General features: G+C 60.1%; 1 protein-coding gene across 3 annotated transcripts in view; it reads left to right on the plus strand.

Moving 5' to 3' along the window:
- The window catches only part of ARNT2 (aryl hydrocarbon receptor nuclear translocator 2), a 148,135-nt gene that overhangs the window by 30,008 nt on the left and 96,639 nt on the right, over nt 1–21,488 (plus strand). For all 3 annotated transcript variants that reach the window (XM_042940820.1, XM_042940822.1, XM_042940821.1), the window contains exons 2-4: nt 7,229–7,343; nt 13,472–13,519; nt 21,031–21,244. In XM_042940820.1, the coding sequence (XP_042796754.1) occupies nt 7,229–7,343; nt 13,472–13,519; nt 21,031–21,244 (377 nt within the window). The remainder of the gene's footprint in view (nt 1–7,228; nt 7,344–13,471; nt 13,520–21,030; nt 21,245–21,488) is intronic.

The raw sequence follows: 21,488 nt of genomic DNA on the forward strand, positions 1-21,488 counted from the left end.
TGCTATTTCGCCCACGTTTCCTTTTACGTGTAAGTATTTGGAAGTTCTCGATCGTTGGTGCTGCGTGTAAAATGGATGGCCTTCACCATATGGCCGTGGACGATCACACGTTTACTCCTGCAACAATGCGCTATATTTGTGAACCGTCTGATTGAGAGGACAAATCCCGCACACGAGATCTTCAGCTTAGTTCGTCTAGAACGCACTTTACATATGAAAGTGAGTGTTCAGGCTCGGGTGACAGGCTCACACAGCACGGCCTATTTGTAGCACCGATGGTGGTCCCTCGGCCGTTGGGTTTGCCCCGAGCGTGACACAGAGGCCGGGTGGGGGTCGCCTCGTGGCTAGCCCTGAGGGGGGGCCCGGGCTGAGCGTGGAGCTTGCCCTCAACGTCCTGCTCCGGAGTCATCATCTCGATGGAAGTCTCCCCGCCCTTCTTCCAGGCCACCTTGGCACCAACTCTGGTTCTCCAAAGCCAAAACCTGCCTGCCGGCGGTGGGGGCGGGGAGGGGGAGCTCAGGCACATGGCGATGCCCCGAGGCCCGTGCCCAGGCTGGAGGCACCGGCTGGTGGAGGCAGGGCCTGGCCTCGCCCGCGTCCACCACCTCCGCCCTGCTGCGGGGACCCGGCCTGCCTGTGGGATGAGCCTGCCTTACAGAGGACACAGGGCTGCTTAAAACGTAGCCAGGACCTGGGGTCCGAGGCCCCGGGCTCTCGGTCTGATGACTTTTCTGTACGTTGAGCTATAAAAATCCCACCCCACGGAGGGCCTTTGGGAATCGAGCGTCCTGCCTTCCTTCCAGAAGTGGAAGGGACCCTCCCTTGCTCTCAGGTCTGGAGGAACCCTTTCTGATCTCCCCCCCGGGACGCGTTAATAATAATCTAGACGTTTTCAATGCATATTGTGGCTGCGTGAGAAATCCAAGTCGCCGAATTTTCAGAACCTAAGCAGTTAATGTTAGAAATTTTGCTGCAAATAAATTGATCAGTATGCAAGACAGTTTTCACGGCTGAATCATGGTCCACAGTTTAGGTAAACAGATCTGTGATGACATTTTCTGAGTGGAATACAAATGCCGTTCATTTCCTCCCAGCGGCTCCTGGCTCTTCTTCTACACGGATAACAGATTCTCCCAAGAAGGTGTTGGACACCAGGAAGAAAGATCTTTGTTTAATCCCTCTGAAAAGGTAGGGCTGTGATATCGGGTGCGATTTCCGTGAAAGGAATTGCTCTGAGAGACATGGCTGTTGGGAGGACATTTTTCTTTGCCTATTAGCTGCCTCTGTGCACCCCCGACCCCCGGAGAGACCCCTTCTGGTGTTCTGATTCTTGGAATTGTCGTGAAAACATCATGTTGTCTTGTGAAAGTTTGCACGTAATTAATTTTTCTCCCCATGTTGTGAATGAAGATCGAGGGATATTTTTCTTATTGCGATTTCCATGAAATAGCAGGGTGGGGGGGGGGGGCCCGGGGTGTTTTCTCACTTCCTCGTGCCGCCGGCATCCGTGATGCTCCCGGGCTCCCTTCTCCCCGCGTCCTCGCTGCCTGTGCCGTGTGGTAGGGATCTGGCACAATATGTCTGCGTCTGAAATGGGAGCCGGTCTTGAGCTAGATGCTACATCACGAGCCAGCTCTGTTCTCTGGGTGGTGGCAAGGCTTTCAGAGCCCTTAGCTCATACTGATGTTAAAACGAGCCGAGAAGCTCATTGCAACTTTGCGCGAGGCAGGCAGTCATTTTGCCCGTGTGTGTGTGTGTGTGTGTGTGTGTGTGTGTGTGTGTGTGAGATGGGAGTCGGTGCTTCCCGGGGTGGGGGGTGGGGAGCGTCTGTGTTTGGAGTCAGACCGCTGTGGACAGAGATCATTCTGCCTGTTTGTGCATTTGCCGTCGGTCATGACCCCGGACCCCGCGCCCAGGTCTGTGCACCAGGGCCGCCTTTGAGGTGGGGGAGGAGTGTTGATGTCGCAGGAGGTGGGGACCGCCAGGGCACGGGAGCCAGGGGGCACGCCCCCCAAGGGCCGGGCCGGGCGGATCCGGTCAACAGCTCTGCAGCAGTCAGAGGAATACATTTCGGAAGAGGGCACCCCGTACATCCTGCTTCATTTCTCCCAGAGCGTTTCCACGGCCAGGATGGCATAGGTGTGGCCTCCTCCAGGAAGCCTTCCTGGGCCCTCGTGGGCATTCCCACAACGTGCTGCCAGGCCACCTGCGCAGCCCGCGGCCCTCGCGAGGGCTCTGCCCAGCCCCGTCGCCACCAGAGAGGCAGGAGGGGTCCTCTCGTCTCTGACCACCCAGCCTCTGCCAGGCTCCCGGCGCCAAAAGCAGAGCTTCGCGAATGCCGTTTGTGATCGCGACGGGGCCCCATTTTCTTACAGCAGCCTCTGCAAAAGGAAGCAGGGTCCGGATTAATCCCATTTCCCGGTTGGAGCACAGGTAGAGAAACAGAGTCGCGCGATGGGGAATCCAGGCCTGTGCCCAGGACCCCGAGCTGGCACACGGCCCTCGGGGTAAGAGGCCGGAGGGAGGTGTGAGCTCGCGCCCCGCCCGGCCGCGGAGGCCCCGTGTGTCAGGTGTGTGGCGTGCACAGATGCAAATGCGCATCCGGCCCGACCATACTTTCCTTCCTCCTCCGGAAATTTTTTGCCCCATAGTCTCCGTGTGGGAGGATCAGGTGATCGAGGCTTTTTAGAATCTTCCCTTTCTGGGTGCTGACGGCGACACATGGAGTATTTTGGGGCGTTGACATCATCTCTTCCCTCCTGAACGCCCTCTTCGCAGCTTGCATCACTCAGGCCCTGCCATCGTCCACCTGGACGGCTGTGACCTTCCTTGCTTCACAGCAGGAGCAGCACAGGTGTGGTAAGAATGAACCACAGGGGACCGGGCCCAGGCCGGGGAAGGGACCGGCCAGGGACAAGCTTCCTGCAGAAGTAATGTTTGAGCTGAGCTGAATGACTGTTAGGAGTTAGCTTGGTGAAGAGGGAGGAGAGCGTTCTTGCCACAGGACATAGCGTGTGCAAAGGCCCTGAGGTGGGAGGGAGCACGCCGTGTTCAAGAAACAGAGAGCAAGCAGTGTGACCAGAGCTCAAGACGGGTGGGTGGCAGCCTGACCACACGGGGACTGGCTGGATGTGGCAGGGAGCTCCACATTTGTGCCGGGAGCGGACAGAAGCCGCCAGACGATATGAGCGAGGCTGGTCTTGGCAGATCTGGCCCCCGTGATGATGCGTGGGGGGGAGAGTAGGTGCAGGAGGCCAGCGGACGGGGGCCTGAGGCAGGCCTGCAGCGGAACCCAGAGGTTGGAGAGACCTTTAGGAGTAACAGCAGGACCCAATGGTGCATTTGGGATCATGGCCAAGCGCCTGGACGAGATGCCCTGGGGAGAGGAGAGGTGGAGGGGAGCAGGGAGACCCAGGAGGCGGGGCCTGTGAGTGGGAGGGGCGTCTGGCACCTTGAAGCCCGGGGGAGGGAGCTCCAGGTGGGCGAGGCGGGGGCAGCTCTCTGGTGGGGGCACGGGGACAAAGGCCTGAGTGCCAAGGGCTGCACGGGAGGCCCCGAGGCTTCAGGGTGACCCACAAGGGACAGGAGACTACTTTACCACGTGACAGACTGTCCCTTGTACAGTTGAAAGTCCCTCATTTGTTTGTACCGTGGGTTTGCATTTTGCTACATGATCTGTCAGTAAAACCGTTCATGTTTCTGGGCCGCACTAGACGCTTCTCCTTTCTCATGTGGTCAGCCCCAACTACATGGGAAAGTCCGGGTGAGGACCGTGACCTTGCCTTCCCTTCCAGCGTCTGCTGGGGCCGCCAAGGGCCTGGGGTCCAGGACTCCCCGGCTCCGCTGGCCTGCCTCCACCCTCGTGCAGGGGTGTAGGGCCATGTCTGTGCACCTGCTCGGGGACGCTCCCGGAGGGCCGTGTCCACGTTGGGGTCAGGGCGGTGTTCCCGCGTGTGCCCGTGTGTGAAGCCCCGTGGGGGCACGGGCAGGGCGGAGGTCGGGGAGGTCAGGGACGGCACAGGGGTGGAGGCACACTCGGGGCCTGTCTGCTGACCCCACCTGCAGTGGTGGTGCTGTGCAGGGAGGCATGAAGTTGGCCCTGGAGAAGAGCTCCCCCCTCACAGCCCTTTGCTCCCACATCACTCGGTGAACTGTCGTGAACGGGGGCCGCTGAGCGATCGGGAGGGCCCTCTGTATGGCCGTACCCCCCTTTGTGGCCCAGCACATAAAATCCTAGAAGTAATTTCATTCCTTACAGTAAGAAAATGACTCCCGGTTTTGTTAGCGTCTGTGTGTTTAATTTGGCCACGTTTATGTGTTCTTTTTAAGTGTATTTATTTATTTATTTTTTTAAGGTTTATTCATTTTTCAGAGGCAGAGAGAGACAGAGCGTGGGGGGTGGCAGGGGCAGAGAGAGAGGGAGACACAGAATCCGAAGCAGATTCCAGGCTCCCGGCTGTCAGCACAGGGCCCGACGCAGGGCTCGAACTCACAAAACAAGAGATCACGACCTGAGCCGAAGTCGGTTGCTTAACCGACTAGGCCACCCGGGTGCCCCAAAGCTCTAACATCTTCGTCCCCCTGTCGGCTCGCGCCCGGTGTCCTGCAGAGGCTCGGAGGGCTCGGGGGTGTGCTCAGGGGGGTCTGATGGAGGCAGAGGAGGTCCACCCGTGCATAGCGTCCAGTGGGCCAGACAGGGTGTCGACGTGCCACGAAGACGGGGCCTGCCCTGCCCTGGCCAAGCCTGGGCACTCGTGCAAAGCAGCCAGTCTCCTTCTCCTTGCTCCCCTCATTCATCTGAGGAAAGGATTGGACAGTGGGTGCCCCTTAGTCGGGTTTTGGGGACCTTTGCTTTCTGTGTCTCCCTCTCTCTCTGCACCTCACCCGCTCATGCTTTCTCTCTCTCTCTCTCTCTCTCCCTCTTTCTCTCTCAAAAATAAATAAATGTTACAAAATCTAAAAAAACAATAAAATAAAGGACGCTCCAAGGAGGGCGAATGGTGTGTGGCTTTTCCTAGCTTGCTTAACCGTGGAAAACTTTTTCTCGGAGAATCTGAGGGGACTGACTCTGTGTGGTTTGTTTTGGGAAGTGGCAACTTTCGTTTTCACCCGTATTTGTGCTGGCAGAGGGATTTTGCCTTCCGTTTTGGGGCCTTCACGGACTTCATCTGTTTCAGTCCCCCTTTCAGAAAAAGGACGGCTTTCTTATCAGAAGCAGCTGCGGTGACAAGGTCATCCCTGTTCACGCTGTCTAGCTGTCACCAATCCAGTACAGTAATTGTTGACAGGGGAGAGCATTACCTTAAGAAAGGGTTTTTTTTCCCCCCCAGAGTACTTTCCAGCGTGTACCTTCGTTTAAAAAAACCCAGCAACTGTGACAGCTCTCGGATTTCTGTGATCAGAGCCCAGCAGCTAAATAAGGTTTTGTTTGTTAGTATTCTAAAATTCTCCTTCAGAAGTTTGGAGCACAGTCGTTTGAGTTGACCTTAGAATGTGTTTATGAAACTCGATGTCTTTGGAAGTAATGTGGGGCAGCTGTCGGACGCCTGCCTGGTTTCTGGAAGGAGGCGGGGCGTGGGAACCCGCCCCTTCTGAGCACCTCCGGACCCCGGGTGCCCGTTCTCCGCTGACAAGGGCCCCAATTCCCGTATTTATCCCGACCTGTCTTCTCGAAGCACATCTAGGAAGCCTGCAGCTTCCCTCCAGACCAGGGTAGGAGCCGGGCCGGGCAAGTGTGGGGCCTAATCTCCAGAACAGTAAGCAGAGTCAGAGAGGACCCTTGAATATTTACTTTGGCGTTTAGCACTCTGCCTGAGTTCAGGAACCCTCTACAGAGTAGGAAGGAGAAGCCGTTTAGCTGTGTGGTTTCCCTGAAATTGGGAATGTCCGAGACGGCCTCAACCCGCTTGCAGAAGCGTCCAGCTCATTAGGAGTGAGGTGTTCAGAGAGTGACGTACAGGAAAGGTCATGCCAGACCTTCTCCTCTTGTTTTGAAAAATGTACTTACTTAAACTCAGGTCAGTTGACACGTTGTGTAATAATGGCTTCAGGGGCAGACCCCAGGGATTCGTCGCCTCCATACAGCACCCAGGGCTCATCCCAGCAAGCGCCCTCCCCAGTGCCCATCCCCCACGCCCATCCCCCCACCCACTCCTTCCATCAACCCCCACTTTGTTCTCTGCATTTGAGTCTCTTATGGTTTGTCTCCCTCTCTGTTGTTTTTTTTAAATTTTTTTTTTTTAACATTTATTTATTTTTGAGACAGAGAGAGACAGAGCATGAACAGGGGAGGGGCAGAGAGAGAGGGAGACACAGAATCTGAAACAGGCTCCAGGCTCCGAGCTGTCAGCACAGAGCCCGACGCGGGGCTCGAACTCACGGACCGCGAGATCATGACCTGAGCCGAAGTCGGACGCTCAACCGACTGAGCCACCCAGGCGCCCCTCCCTCTCTGTTTTCATCTTATTTTTCCTTCCCTTCCCCTGTGTTCATCTGTTGTGTGTCTCAGATTCCACAAAGGAGTGAAGTCCTGTGATATTGGTCTTTCTCTGACTAATTTCGCTTGGCATATCTCCCTGTAGTTCCAGCCACGTTGTTGCGACTGGCAAAACCTCATTCTTTTTGATCTCCGAGGAATACTCCACCGTAAATTCCACATCTTCCTTGTTCATTCACCAGCTGGTGGATCTTTCAGACCTTCTTGTTCGTTACGTTAATGCTCATCCTGGGGAACGTGATCCCGTGAGAGCTGGGGCATCGGACAGGCCCTGTCACTGGCTCATCCTGCGGCCCGTGGTGATGCTTTGAGGCTCCCTGGGCCTCAGTGTCCTCGTGGTGAGCGGCGGGGCCATGCAGGGCTCTATATCCAGGGTTCTGAGTCCAAATTCAAGATGGGGAACAGTCTTCGCCCCTGAGGACGAACGCCCAGGTGGCAGGGGCCGCGGGGGGCTGACTCCTGCCTCTCGGTGGGTTTGCTGCATCCGAGCGGTTTTGCTTTCCGTGGTGCTCGTTCCCCTCAGGTTTTGGCCACGCTGCTGCGTCCGTGGAAGTCTTACCTGCCTCCAGGTGTCCCTCCAGGTGTCCCTATGAAAGCTGCAGATCTGTGCCCTCTTTCACCACCTGGCTCTGCGTAAGGGCACCTCCTAGAGGCCGCTTCCGGTACTGCTGGGTGACTTTCTCGCTCGTTCCTTTCGCGGCATTGACAGACCCTCTCTTGTCTGCATTCCAGAAATGGCTTCGGACATCCCTGGATCGGTGACATTGCCTGTTGCCCCCATGGCGGCCACGGGACAGGTGAGGATGGCGGGAGCCATGCCCGCCCGTGGAGGAAAGCGGCGTTCCGGGTAAGCACCCTCAGCGTTTCCAGGAATCTGGCTTAATACGTGTTGGGCAACACTCTCGACCCGTGAGGGCAATAGTGTCTCTCCCCCTCCGGAGAATCAAAGCTCAGCGGTTTGCATACTGTTTAGATTTTGCAAGATTCCCAACTCTGCGCATGATTTGCACCCAGCTGGGACCTTCTGTTTGCTTGTCCTTGTGAGGGGGAGGTGGGTCGCGGCCCCCTGGGCCCTGCTCAGGCCATCTCTGGGAGGGGGCGCCCCTCCGTCCCCCTGCCTCCGCACGCCAGCCGGGGGGGGGGGGGCGCGGGCTGCAGGCCTGAGCTCCGGGTGGGTGGCGACGACCCCCCTGGTGCTCTGCCTCTGCTCCGTCCTGTGCAGGAATTTGTAGGAATTCCTTTCGAAACCTTGGCTACAGCCCGGCAGCTGAAGGCCAGGCGTTTGCATTGTCTGCTGCTAATGATGCTGCTGAAGGGGTGCGGGCCAGGGCTGGGGGCGGGGGGTGCCGGGCGGACGTGGCCCTGGAGCTGGGGGGACCGAAAACCGCATCTCGTCATGAGCATAGCACCTGTGGTCCCAGGCGCGGGTCTAAAGAACGAGGCAGCTGACAGCAATCCCTGCAGGGAACACGGGACGGACGTTTTCACACCCCGTCTGACCCCCGGCCCTTTGCCCATCAGGTCAGTGTTGTCCCCAGCGAAATGGCTGATGACTTCCTCCTGACGGACATCAGTCTGTCACGGTGCGCCGCGTGGCCCTTACGCGAGGGGCCGGGATTTCCAAGGGTGTCGGGGGGCGGTTTGCAGAGGCCGAGAGGCGGAGCGCAGGGCCCGCCCGCCCCAGCTGTCCTGCGATGCCCGGCCGCTCGCGGCGTGCAGGTGCAGGACCCCACAGCCACGGGGCCGGTCCTCAGGGCAGAACCCCCACACCGGCCGTGGGGTGAGGCTGAGGCCCCGCCGCGCCACTGCAGGGGTGCGGGTCCCGTCCGCCCCTCAACCGACTTGTCTTTTAACAGATTCTAGGTGTTTTGAACTTACTTTATTTTTTTTTTTTATGTTTATTTGTTTTGAGAGAGAGAGAGCTCACCGGGAGGGGAGGGGCAGAGAGACGGAGAGAGAGCATCCCAAGCAGGCTCCGCCCCATCAGCGCAGAGCCTGACACGGGGCTCAGACCCACGAATCATTGAGATCAGGACCTGAGCTGAAACCAAGAGTCGGATGCTCAACCCACTGAGCCACCCAGGCGCCCCTGAAATTATTAAAAAAATGTTTTTAATGTTGGTTTATTTTTGAGAGAGAGAGAGAGAGAGACAGAGCATGAGCAGGGGAGGGGCGGAGATAGAGGGAGACGCAGAATCCAAAGCAGGCTCCAGGCTCCGAGCCGTCAGCACAGAGCCCGACGCGGGGCTTTGAACTCAGGAATGGCGAGATCATGACCTGTGCCTGTCGGACACTTAACCCAATGAGTCACCCAGACGTCCCTGAAATTATTTCAAACGTGTGGCTCCCTCACTTCCGTCCCCTGGAGACGGAGCCCCATGGCTGGCCTCGTCCTTTCTCAGAAGAGGCCAGACGGTCAGGCCCAGCCCGTGGTTTGCAGGGTGATCAGCCCCTCGGTACCGGGGGCCGGTGCTGAACCTCCAGGAGTCCTGCCCCACTTCCCGTCCCGCTCGGGGCTGGGCCACATGGGCCCGCAGCCCACAGCTGGACCCTGACTTGTGCTTCCGCCCCTGGCTGGCAGTTGGGTTGTGGTCAGTGTCTCCTCTGCAGAAGTTGTCCCAGCTTCCCTTCCCGAGCAGACCACACACAGCACGTCCTGGAGGTCGGCACCACCCCTGCCCAGCACGTCCAATGTCAGGAAAAGAAAGGAGGGGCGCCTGGGGGCCTCGGTCGGTTGAGCGTCCGACTTCAGCTCAGGTCATGATCTTGCGGTTTGTGAGTTCGAGCCCCGCGTCGGGCTCTGTGCTGACAGCTTGGAGCCTGGAGCCTGCTTCAGATTCTGGGTCTCCCTCTCTTTCTCTGCCCCTCTCCTGCTCAAGCTCTGTCTGTCTCTCTCTCAAAAAAAAAAAAAAAAAAGTTAAAAAAATTTAAAAAAAGAACAGAAAGGAGAGGTTCAGGAGGGGGTACGGTGCTGACCATTGGCCGACTGTGGACAAGGCATGGGCCCTTTGCCACAGATCAGGAGGCCTGTCTTTCGCGGTCCTCCCTCGTGAGGAAGGTGCCGGCTTCCTTCTCCCCGTCACAGGGAGGGGAGCGAGCACACTGTGGCTCCTTCTGCTACAACCCCAGTGACTTGGGGACTCGGCCCCTGTGTCCAAGCAAGGAAGTGCCCATTCCCACAGGGCTCCGTCCAGAGTGCTTCTCACACCTGGCGTTTTCACCGGTGCTGAAGCTGTGTGATCGAGGCCCCTGCTCTACTCTTGCGAACACTCTGGCCGCAGCCTCAACACTGAGACAAACGCAAAGGAGAGCGTGATGGAGGTCACGCTCATCAGCACGCAGGTGACCGCACGGCAGGGCCCTGCTTCTGTCCCAGGACAGACGCCTTTATCCACGGAATGTGGGGGTGCACCGGGAGCCACAGGCAGGGGGGGAGGGAGAAGAGAGAAGGGGCCCGGGTGATGGGGAAAGGAAGCGGCAACGGGCGGGGGCCCTCTGCCCGCCCTCCGCCCCTGTCCGGGGCTTTCTGGTGGAGGAAGCGTCCGGAATCCCGGGACGGCCACCCGGCCGTCCCCGCAGAGCCGGCCCCTCGCAGGCCTTGGACCCGCCTGGCCGCCTGCCTGGCCCGTCCCTGAGGACCCTCGGGGCTTGGATGTCCTCGCCCTGCCCCGGCAGCCTTCCCCGGGAGCTGAGGGCAAGCCGAGCACCCCGCTGGCCGCCGGGACACAAGGTGAAGGTTCAGGAGTTTCAGATTCTTTGCAAAGTGATTCCACATGTTGGCGGGGGGGGGGGGGTGCTGAAGCGAGTCACTTTGTTCATCTTTGCCGAGACTCCCCCCCCCCCCCATCTCAGGGCCAGCGTGGGGGGGGGGGGCGCACTTCTGGTCGTGGCCGGGGGCCTCGGGCTGGCCCAGCGTCCTCCCCTGCTGCCCCCTCTCCTGCAGAGCACGGGCGAGCTCCGTCCGCCGACTCAGCTTTGCGGACGCATCGTGGTCGCGCCTCGGTCTGTCCCGGGGACGCACACGGCCGACTCTTAACTACTCGCGTGCCCAGAGCAGCCTTTCCTGGCCCCGTACTGAGGTACGAGTTCTTGCTCGTTGGCAGGAAAGTGAGGCAGTGCGTTTTCAGCCCGACGTTTTGTACCGAATTCTTGAAAGTGAACACGGTAGGACTCAGAAGTCCCGTTTTGCTTCTCTCCGTCGTTATCCAGAGGCTTCGTGACAGAGGCACGTGGAGAACACAGAGCCAAGCGTGATTGACTTAGAGCTTTTACAGCAGAAGGAATAAGCCTCGTTATTGTCGTGTTTAAAGTCGGGGTGTGAAGGGGTGACAGAGACCCAAAGGCAGCGTCCTGGTTGTGGCCGTGTCCCCAGGAGCTAGGTTTCCTGTGCTGCTGAGCAGGGAGGCCCGTGAGGTCAGGTGACTTGTCCTGAGGGTTTGGCCCGTTGTCTGTGCACTGATTTATCTGCTGGGCTCAGCCCCGTATCGTGCTTTTCCGAGTCACCGAATCTCATCGCTGCACACGTGTGGTCACGTGTGCATGAGAGAGGAGGCACGGTTTCGTGGTCTCTAATCGTCTGCGGACAAACCCTGGTTCCCGAGCTCCCGCTGACCCCAGAGCAGGGCCGTCCCTTCCCGGTCCCCTGGCTCCCTCGCCGGAGCCACAGCTGACCCGGCCCCAGCGGGGACCGCGTACCCTGCCCGGATGGCTCACGTCCCCGTCTCTCTGCGCCAGCGAGGTCCCCGTAGAGATCGGAGCTGTCTTCACGAAAACCAGGGTGACCAAGCGTCCTGGCTGGCCCGGGACGCCCCCAGTGTTAGCACTGGCGCCCGGCGTCCTGGGAGCCCTCTCAGCCCGGGAAGGTCGGGATGTCTTGTCACCCCAAACACGAGGACGGGGGGCTGACGAACACACGGCGTCGTGCGGGAGCCCGATTCTCACACTCCTGTCGGCGTGCCCTGACCGGCATCGTGCAGATAACAGAGCATCTCACACTCGCTGAAGGTTTTGGCCAAGTGCTTACCTAAATCCTCAGGAATTCTGAAAATTTTGCAAATGCAGAGTCTTTTCCTTGACACAGAGTCTCTTGTAGTCGGGGGCTTAGGTCATCTTTGTGCGGACCGCTCAGTTGCACTGTCCCGTGGGGAGCACTAGGGGGCAGCGTCGCTCTGTGGCTCCGCAGAGGATGGGGGGGGGGGGGGATTTGGTGGCGGCATTTTTGGTGGCTCTCCGGATGTAATTCCTGGTGAGGGTGGGGAGCCGGCTTCGTGACGGTGTGGCGTAACGATGGCTTTGCCCCATTTGGAGAGCCACGCGTTCGGCCCCCATTTGCCCACCACGCAGGCGAGCCTGTGGCTGGCGCCTGACACCCTGTCACCCAGGCGTCACAGGGGGCTGCAGGTCTGTCTCTGCAGTGGTGCGTACGTGGCCCTTCAACTCTCCTTTCGCTTCCTCAGCACTTTTCTTCCCCGCCGCGCCTGCCCTTCGTGCCTGGGGGTGTTTGTCGTCACTGCCGTGTCCCTACTCTTGCCTCGCGCCTTCTGTTCTGTCCCCGGCAGCTAGTGTGGCCCGAGCGTCTGGACATAAGGGATTCCAGACTGGCATTGGATCCCATCATCAGGGCAGCAGATTAGGACTCTGGCCACACCGCACGAAAAGCAAAACAAAAACAACCAAATGATCCCATTTTAAGAAGAAAATAGTCCTTTGCCCTAAGTCCAGTCCCAGAGTCCCCCAAGTTACCCGAAGCCAGAGAATACGATTTATCTCATGAGGGGCCTCTCTCGTGCGTGCGTGCGTGTGTGTGCGTGTGTGTGTGCGCGCGTGCCTGGGGATGGCCCTGCCTGTGCACCTGGCCTTTCCTGGTGGCCGGGGCGGCGTCCTGTACCTTCCCTGAGTCACCACTGCCCACCTGGGGCTGGAGGTGGGGGTCGTGTTCCCCGCGAGGCCGGCCCACCTTCCGCCCCTGGGCCCAGTGGCTCCAGCGGGGGCTTCTCGGCACCGGCGGCCGGGCGGCTGGCCGTCCTCTGCGTGGAGCCCACGGGACCGCACCTCACTGGCCCCTCAGTCCCACTGGGAACGGGGTGGGCAGTGCAGTGGCTCAGGCTTTCCCCAAGGAGCCCCCCTCGGCCCGAATGGCCAGGACATCCATACGATTTCTCATTTTGCTCCTGGGAGATTCTGGGCACAGTTTATCCGAATTAACTGCCCCAGCATCTTGAGGAGCCGTGTTAATTGCTGTTGGAGGGGATTGGTGTTCTCAGGGGAGTTTGGGATATCAGTTAAACAAATGCCTATCAGGACTGTTTTACATGTGTACGGAGAGGCCCAGGGAGGTGGGGTCGTGAGGATTCGGTGGGTTTCAACAGGCAGACGAGTTCTTTGAGCAGCTCAGTCCCCAGGTTTCTCCTGTGCATGCGTTTGTTTGGGTTTGGACCGTAGGGGATAGTGGCCTTCAACGCCCCTTTCGCTCGGACTCCTCCAGAGCGGCCACGTTCTCAGGCAGCACGGCCTGTGCGGGTCCCTTTATCGTCCTTAAAGCTTCCTGTCTTAGGGCCCCTGGGGCGTTTGTGGCCTGCCGATGATATGCCAGGGAACAGTGCAGGATGCAGTTGTCGTGGAACAAACCACGTGGCGGGGAGCAGGTGCCCCAGAGCTGCGGGGGGGGGGGGGGGGTGACATCAGGCACCGTGGACCTTTGCAGGGCACCGTTTGCAAGCCGCCGGCGGCCCGTGGGGGCCCCTTTGCACAAGTCCCCGACCACGTAATGAATGGCGCGTATATGCACGCCCTTCCTTTTGCCCTTTCCTGTACCGAACCCGTTGGCTGACCGCGTCCGAGCGTCTACCAAATAGCTGGGGCTTGGGAGGCTGGGGCATTTGTCCCCCTGCATGGAGCCCCCTCGGTGCCAGCAGCTCGGGTCACCAGTGATGTGTCCTGCCTGTAATGAGTCTCCTCGTGCTCTTGACTTTTCAGGATGGACTTTGACGACGAAGACGGAGAAGGACCCAGCAAATTTTCCAGGTGAGTTTGCTTTATGCCCCTCGGATTCCAAGAAGCCACAGCCGGCCGTCACCGTACTGGGACACCCAGTTTGTCGCTGGACAAGCCGTTGCCTGTAGTCGGGCCCCTTGATTGTCCCTCATCCCGGGCCCGTGTTTGACCCAGTGACAGGCAGCTGGAGGTAGCCCTTCCCGCACGCCGGCCAGATCGCGGAGTCCGGTCACCGGGGCAGGATTGTTGGTCTCAAAAGTGCAGTTAGCTCTTTAAACAATGATTGCCGAGCATTACAGGCTCCTTTTTAAATCTCTTCTTAAAAATATTTTTAAAATCTATTTTTGAGAACGAGAAAGCACACACGTGTGGGGGAGGGGCAGAGAGAGAGGATCCCAAGCAGGGTCCACACTGTCAGCACTGAGCCCGATGTGGGTCTTGATCTCACAACCCTGAGATGATGACCTGGGCCGAAACCCAGAGTCAGACGCTTAACGGACTGAACCCAGCCACACAGGCCCCTGGACTCCTTTTTAACAGACCTAGAGCTCAGGTTTAGAGAAAAGATTCGGCCTCTCCTAGCACGGACAAGAAGGGGAAAGGAAGGCAGTGGGTGGCCGGGGTGCGGCACTGTGAGGTCCTGGGGGCCGTGTTCCTCACCGGGCACGTTGACAGCGTGGTTAATGGGGCTCAGGGGCCGTCCTGAGTGCAGACCGCCTCCCGGAAGGGCGGGGCCGCGGATGCAGGTGGTCAACTATCGCGTACGGGAAGGGTAAGGCAGGCGCAGCCCCTCGGCCCGTCCCTCTTTGTCTTTTCTTTTTCCTCTCTTTTTTTGCGTTGTTTTGTGTGCGTTACACTAGGCGGTTTGGCTGTGTGGAGAGAGAGGCACGGATCGCTCGATCTTCTTGGCAAAGTGCCTGCCCCATCCCTGATTCTCGCTTGTGGAGGGACTTGAAACCCGGCCCGGGTGACGGGTGCCTTCCTCTGGCGTCTGCATTCCACAGTTTCCGTTGACGGCCTTGGTGATTTTTTCTAGGTTTTTAGAAGGATGATGTCCGTGGGGAGCCCCAGGCCCACTGACCTCCCCAGTCTGCTGGCCCCCACAGCAGTTATTTTAGGTCACGGTTCTTTTCGCCCACGTCGTGGCTGTGAATTGAGCACATGTCACCCCAAATGGAGAGCAACACACGTCCCGTTACTATTCGGGGCCTCCCGGCGTCTGCACGTAGTAAACTTACCTCCTGGAGGCACTGTCCTCCCCAACCTGGTCCTCCCGTCCTCAGTGTGGGCTTCGGGGGAGACCGCAGAGAGGAGACAGAGAATACTGTGCTCTCTAATGACCCCGGAGTTTTCTAATTGAAACAAGACGTGAGTTTGAGTCACAGAAGCATGTAGTGTTTTCCCTCAGTGTGGACAGAGCTCCAGCTTGGACGCCCACTTGTTCTAGGGAAAAGCTTTACATTTAGAAAAAAATGTTTTAACATTTATTTATTTTTGAGAGACAGAGAGAGACAGAGCACAACTGGGCGAGGGGCAGAGAGCGAGGGAGACGCAGAATCGGAAGCAGGCTCCAGGCTCCGAGCTGTCAGCACAGAGCCCGACGCAGGGCTCGAACCCACGAACTGGGAGATCATGACCTGAGCTGAAGTCGGACGCTTAACCGACTGAGCCTCCCAGGCGCCCCTAGGGAACAGCTTTAATTGCAGGGAGTGCTTTGTTCCCGAAATGGGAGTAGCCCTTGGACGTAAGGGCACATGGCCCCCTGTCCTGGTCCATGGGCGCCTTACCCAGCCTCCCTTCGTAAGGAGACAGCGACCCCCTCCCCCGCCCCCCGGGTTTCTCCGGTCAGAATCCCCCTTGAGACGACATTGTGCACCGTGTCGAGCTCAGGAGACCGTGATCCCTGGGGCCTCAGGACAGAGAGGAGGAGAGGTACCGAGTGACATTTGCCTGACATTGAGGATCTGAGTCAGGGATGAAATCACAGGGCAGGCTACAAAGAGCTCATTGTACGAAAGCCCATCTTTAAGAACAAACCTTAGATTCTGGGCAGCTATCTCATCAGCCCGCCCGTCCGCAAGTCAGTTTTTCCACGGCCAGAGTTCACAGCGAGGCCTCTGCGGGCCGCGTCCTTCCTTCCACACTTGAGAAACGAGGGGGAAAGATGGGACGTGTTTCAGCAGGAGCCGGGGCCGCACCACTGTGTCACAGGGTGGGGGGTGGTCCACGGACCGGGCAGCCGGCGGGTGCATCCCGGCCGCTCGGAGCTGGGCCAGCCGGCAGAGACCATCCCCAGCCCTCACGCGGCCAGCGGCCAGGGTGCCCTGCGGAGCGGGCTGGAGAGGCCGCTTCGGGTGGCCCCTGGCGGCCGTGTGCGCGGCACGCCTGGGGTCTCTCGGCGTCCCGCCCCTCTGCTCACGGTCAGCCGGGAGAAGCCCCCCAGGGAGGCCCTGGAAGAGAGGGTGGCCAGGTGCCGCCCCGCACCCAGTGCAGATTTGTGACTCAGAATCCGGCCGGGGTGCTGAGCCGTGGCTTCCGGCCCCTGATGTTTGCTCAGCCAGCTTTCCCAGGCTCTCTCCAGGGTGGTCCGAAAGTCAAACCCATCATCAGACCTCGTGTCTCAGTTTCTTATTTGGGAACTATGGTCACTGTCACATAGGAGGTAAGTCATGGCCGTTTTCTTAGAGGGACAGCCAGCTGTTTGGGTAGGAGGATGCAGATTTGCCACGGATGCAGGGTCAGGGGTGAGGCAGGTGCACGAAGCGGGGGCCAGGGGCAGGGGCCCAGCTCAGAGGGGGTGGGGTGAGGCCAGGGCCGGGACGGATGAGGACCAAGTCTCCATTCTCAGGATGGAGCCTCCTCGGTCTGCGGTCTGCGGTGTGGAGTGGGCTCTAAGGTTTTCCGCCCCCTTCTCTGTTGGCATCCGTGGGATCCAGCTCGGGTCACCCCAGACTTGTCTCGGGCACGCCGTGTCGCCTCTGCCGGCCCCTGGACAATGAGGGGGCCGGAGGCAGGGCAGGGCAGGCGTGCATTGGAAGAACGGTGCAGGTTCCACGGGCACCTGAGAGCTGATGCGGGCGGGGGTGGGGGGGCTGTGTTCCAACGGCGGGGGTGCAGCCGTGGGAGGGGCTGGCCGCGGCCTGCGGGAGGGGGAGGGGACAGGAGGTGGGCTACGTGCCATTGGCCCCCCACACCGTGCCGTGTCTGCATGTGCAGCCGATGGGTGACCGTGACTAGGGCCTCGAGGGCGATAGAGACGGGCGGCCCGAGCATCACAGGAGGAGCGATTTTTGCCAAAGAGGCAAGAGAAGCAGGGGTACAGAGTGACCTTGCTTCCGGGGCCGGGTCTGGGGAGGACAGCTTCCGTTGAGAGCACGGAGCCTGACCGCACAGCCGTCCCGCGAGCTCCCGTGTCAGTCAGGGACCCGGGGGAACCGATCACACTCCAGAAAGCGTTTCTGCAAACATGAGTCTCCCCGGCAGCCGGGAGTGGGGCAGGCCCTCTTTCCGGGAGGCCACCGCGAGCCCCGTCCCCCCCCCCCCCCACCTGTGTGGGTGGTCCTGGCCCACCTGGGAGGTGAGCACCTGTCCTGCCCCCGCCCCCAGCAGGGCCTCCAACCTCAAGCCTCCTACCCACGCCTCTTCCTCCCCCACCCCCGCCGCTGCCCCGTGGTGCATTTTCTGGTGGGTCCGGGGTTCCTTTCCGCGTGTGCCTGCAGCCGGGCTTGGCCACCAGCAGTGGGTGCTGGCTCGAATGTCGCTGCAGGGACACCTGGCAGCCCGGAGCCGCCATCAACCGTCAGACCTAGACACGGTGCTCTTTGCGTGATTTGCACGTGTGTGTGTGTGCACACACATGTGCCCACGCATACTGGTTCATGAAAAGAAAGGAAGGGAAACGTGGCCAAGTCAAACCCTTTTGACATTCGATTTACAACTTCCCTCCCAACCTTTCATTCCTGCCCCTGCATGTTATCAACCTGGTTTTCTGCCGTATTCGGACTCACTCTGGACCCCGGCTCTAAACATCCCAGAGACCTTGCCGGCCTTCTCACACCTGTTCTGTGAACCCGGCCACAGTGCGCGGGGCGTCCTGTAAGCCTGGAATCAACCCCCCCTGGAGGCTTTACGAGGCTCTCTCCCCCTTCAACGAATGGGTCTAAGCGACCTTCCTGAGGCCCCACCCCGTCTCTGACGTGTCTTTTTCCTGGGACGCGTAGGGCACCCAGCTGCACTGGTCCCCAGCCACTGCTGGGGGAGCCTCGCCGAGGAACCTCTAGCATTATCTAAAAGGAAAGCTATTCGTGAGAGGAAAGTTTCCACTGAGTCAGCCTTTTATCCTTCATCGCACCTGTTCTGATACTTTCCTCGTGACTTCTGTGCGGTATTTACGCTCAAGAGCACGTTTTTGGTTTCATAGGTGGTGATGATGCTTTAGTTCTCGTCTTTCCCTGTGAATTTGCCACCTGTCTCGTTTATATGTATGGCGACTAAAACCCCGTTGGTCCGGGGAAAAATCCGTGTGGCAGATGTGTCCTGCACAGACCTTCCCCGGCGGAAAAAGCGGAGGGCGGTTGGTTCCCAGAACCCTTTGCCTGCGCATCCTTGGAAAGCCGGGTAGTGTGTTCCCAGGTGGGAAGACACTCCATGCCCTCCTGACGCAGAGAGGGTGGCCAGGAAGGAGGAGGGGTTCCCCTCCACCTGCCGACCTGCTGCCCGGTGTGGGACACGTGCATTGGCCCCGGGAGCGCTCTTTACGGCAGGGAGATAGATGTCCAGCTGAGCCTTCCTGGCTCCAGAGCAAAGACCCAAGGTGGACGTTTCCAGACTCTCCCGACGCTCTACGCCTTGGCGTCCTTGGAGCTCACGACCCAGATAAGCGGGGCGGACCTCGGCAGGGCCACAGGGTGACCAGGGCGTTGAGTTGGGGGTTCTTGCAGACTCAGCAGTTTGGGGTTAGGATCTGGGTTAAAACGCTTCGGAATGAGATCCGTTTTCTGGGGAGCAGGGTCTCTAACATCAGGCCCACGTGGGCCGGTCTTCCCTTCGTATGAGATGTTTGGTGCCCACGTGATTGACGTGGTTTTGATGTCCTTCTTACCTTGTTCGGCTGCCCCCCTCCTCCGTTTCTGTCCTGCAGAGATGAATTAACCGTGACTTGTGGTGACAGTGCCCGGAGAACAGCGGGACTTTGTGGGGAGCGGGGAGGAAATCATTTCTGGGGTCACATGTAGTCCCGAGCTGTGTCCCTCGGAAGCCGCCGGGCATTTCCTCCCCCATGACGCCTGTCAAGGCAGGGGCGTTCCGGCTCTGGATCCGGGACCGGTGAGCGCGCTGGGGAGGCCTGGCTCAGGTCCTGCTAAGTCAGTACCTCTGAGCCGTTGGCCCCTCTGCCACAGAGGGTGTGGGGAGGGTCCGATGTGGCTGTCGAGGCCTTGGCGAGCCGGAAGGTGCTATGTACACGTGGAGGCTGTGTGTCCTGCCGGGGACAGGGATGACCAGAGGCTGGGCCTGGCCCCTTCTTGGGAGGGTCGGCCTTCTCAGTCCCCACCTCTCTGTGCTGCACGGGGACCTTATCTTCAGCCTGGACGTGTGGCTGCCTTTCGCCTGGCAGAATCTGCCTTGTATGGCTCCGGCGGGCAGGGCACCTGCCCGCTTCCCAGGGAAGGAGCGTCCCTTCCCCTTCTGGAGAAGCCTCAGACGCCAGGGAGGGTTCCCGGCTGGACGTGCCTCTGCGGATCCCCCAGAGGGCCTGGCCAGCCCCAGGCTCATTATGGGGCTGCACAGAGTGGCTTTTCTTAGGCTTCCTCGGCTCTCCAGACGTTCTGCCCTGCTGCCCAGGAAGGGCTGGCCGGGACAGGAAGGGTGTTCCCTGAACGCCCAGCAAGATACAGCCTCCCTTCCTGCTGTCAGGAGGAGGGTGCACGTCTGCCGTTAAGAGTGCCTTTGGGCAGGAGACGGGAGGGAAGCTCATCCAGGGTTCCCATCAAGAGTGCAGGCTTGGGTGGGGACAGGCTGCATCCTGCATCACAGCTGCTGTCCCTGAGCGGCCAGAGTTCATGCCCGATGTCGTACCCCCTTTGGCAGCCCCAGACAGCATTCTCTGCACACCATCTCCCCACCTGTCTGCTTTGACAAGGTGCAGGCTGGCCTGGGGGGATAGGGGGTGGGGCGAGGACACCACCCTGAGCAAGCTCACCCAGCCTTTCCCAGAGTCCCGGGGCCAGCAACCCCCCCCCCCATGCCGCCTCCCGTGACAGGTGCACAGTGCTGGGCACAGGTTGGGGGGGGGCCTGGGGCCAGGTGCGTCCCATCCTGCCTCCTGTGACAGGTGCACAGTGCCGGGTACAGGTTGGGGGGGGGGTCCCATCCCGCCTCCTGTGACAGGTGCATGGTGCCAGCACAGGTGGGGAGGGTCCCGGGGCCAGCGCCCCCCATCCTGCCTCCCATGACAGGTGCACGGTGCCGGGCCCAGGTGGGGGGGGGGGGGCGCCTGGGGCCAGGTGTGTCCCATCCTGCCTCCCGTGACAGGTGCATGGTGCCAGCACAGGTGGGGAGGGTCCCGGGGCCAGCGCCCCCCATCCTGCCTCCCGTGACAGGTGCATGGTGCCAGCACAGGTGGGGAGGGTCCCGGGGCCAGCGCCCCCCATCCTGCCTCCCATGACAGGTGCACGGTGCCGGGCCCAGGTGGGGGGGGGGGGGGCGCCTGGGGCCAGGTGTGTCCCATCCCGCCTCCCGTGACAGGTGCATGGTGCCAGCACAGGTGGGGAGGGTCCCGGGGCCAGCGCCCCCCATCCTGCCTCCCGTGACAGGTGCATGGTGCCGGGCCCAGGTCGGGGGGGGGGGTCCCAGGCCCAAATGGGGGGTCCCGGGCCCAGGTGGCGCTGGGCTGTTACTCTACTTCACCCTCAAGGTAATAATCCCGAGGTGGGAGCGCCCAACCATCCCTTCTGCTGGGTTTTCTCTGCACGCATCATGGAGACCGATTCCAGCAACCCCTCACGGTTCTTTTTAACCAATGGGCCATTCGCTGTTTAATAAGCCAGGAGCGCACCTGTCCTATCCTGGGCCGTAGAAACCCTGCCGGGCCTACAGGAGAGGTTTGTCCACGGTCTCGTCCGTCTGTGGCCCTGAGGATGGCGAGGCCACACGGTGCTTCTCACTGTAGGGCCGCAGGAGACACACATCCACGTGGAGCACAGCTCCGAGCAGCGGGCGGGCGCGCACCCACGTGCAGATTCAGGCGCGCACGCACGTTGCCTTTGCTTCCCGCGGCTGAGGGATCAGGTCTCCATTCTCTGTGCTTAGTGGAAACTAGTCGGGTGCGTGGGAACAATGACAAGGGCTCAGGACGCCCTTGGAGGTGAGACGGGGCCCTGCGGAAGCCTGTGCCCCACCCCCGGAAGGCCGCAAGGGGTCTGTGTTTGAAGCGGCAGCCGTTCCGGGTCGGTGTTAGCGGACGCGCCGCTCGGTCCCGTTAGACGGCGACCGCTGGTCTGACGCTTGTCTTTCCCCCGCCCTGTCGTTGCGCTCTCGGGAAGAGAGAACCACAGCGAGATCGAGCGGCGGCGGAGGAACAAGATGACCCAGTACATCACGGAGCTGTCGGACATGGTGCCCACGTGCAGCGCGCTGGCCCGGAAGCCGGACAAGCTGACCATCCTCCGCATGGCCGTGTCGCACATGAAGTCCATGAGGGGCACAGGGAACAAGTCCACAGACGGCGCCTACAAGCCGTCGTTCCTGACGGAGCAGGTACCGTCCGTGGCCCGTCCGTGGGCCCGCGCGTCCCCACGGAGTCACTGTGGGGAGGGGACGAAGTCACCGTCACCGGGGTGACACAAGCTACGCGGGGAAAGGGGTTAAAGGTTGAGGGGTGGGTGGAACCAGGAAGCTGTACTCCTTTCTTCGTGGCGGTGTTTGTCCATCTCTGTGTCCTTTGCTTTTGAGTTTCCCGTAAACCTCAGTGAGGCATCTCTCCGAGAACACCCCGGGCTTA

Source organism: Panthera leo, chromosome B3, assembly GCF_018350215.1.
Source record: "Panthera leo isolate Ple1 chromosome B3, P.leo_Ple1_pat1.1, whole genome shotgun sequence".
In the NCBI taxonomy this organism is placed as follows: Eukaryota; Metazoa; Chordata; class Mammalia; order Carnivora; family Felidae; genus Panthera; species Panthera leo.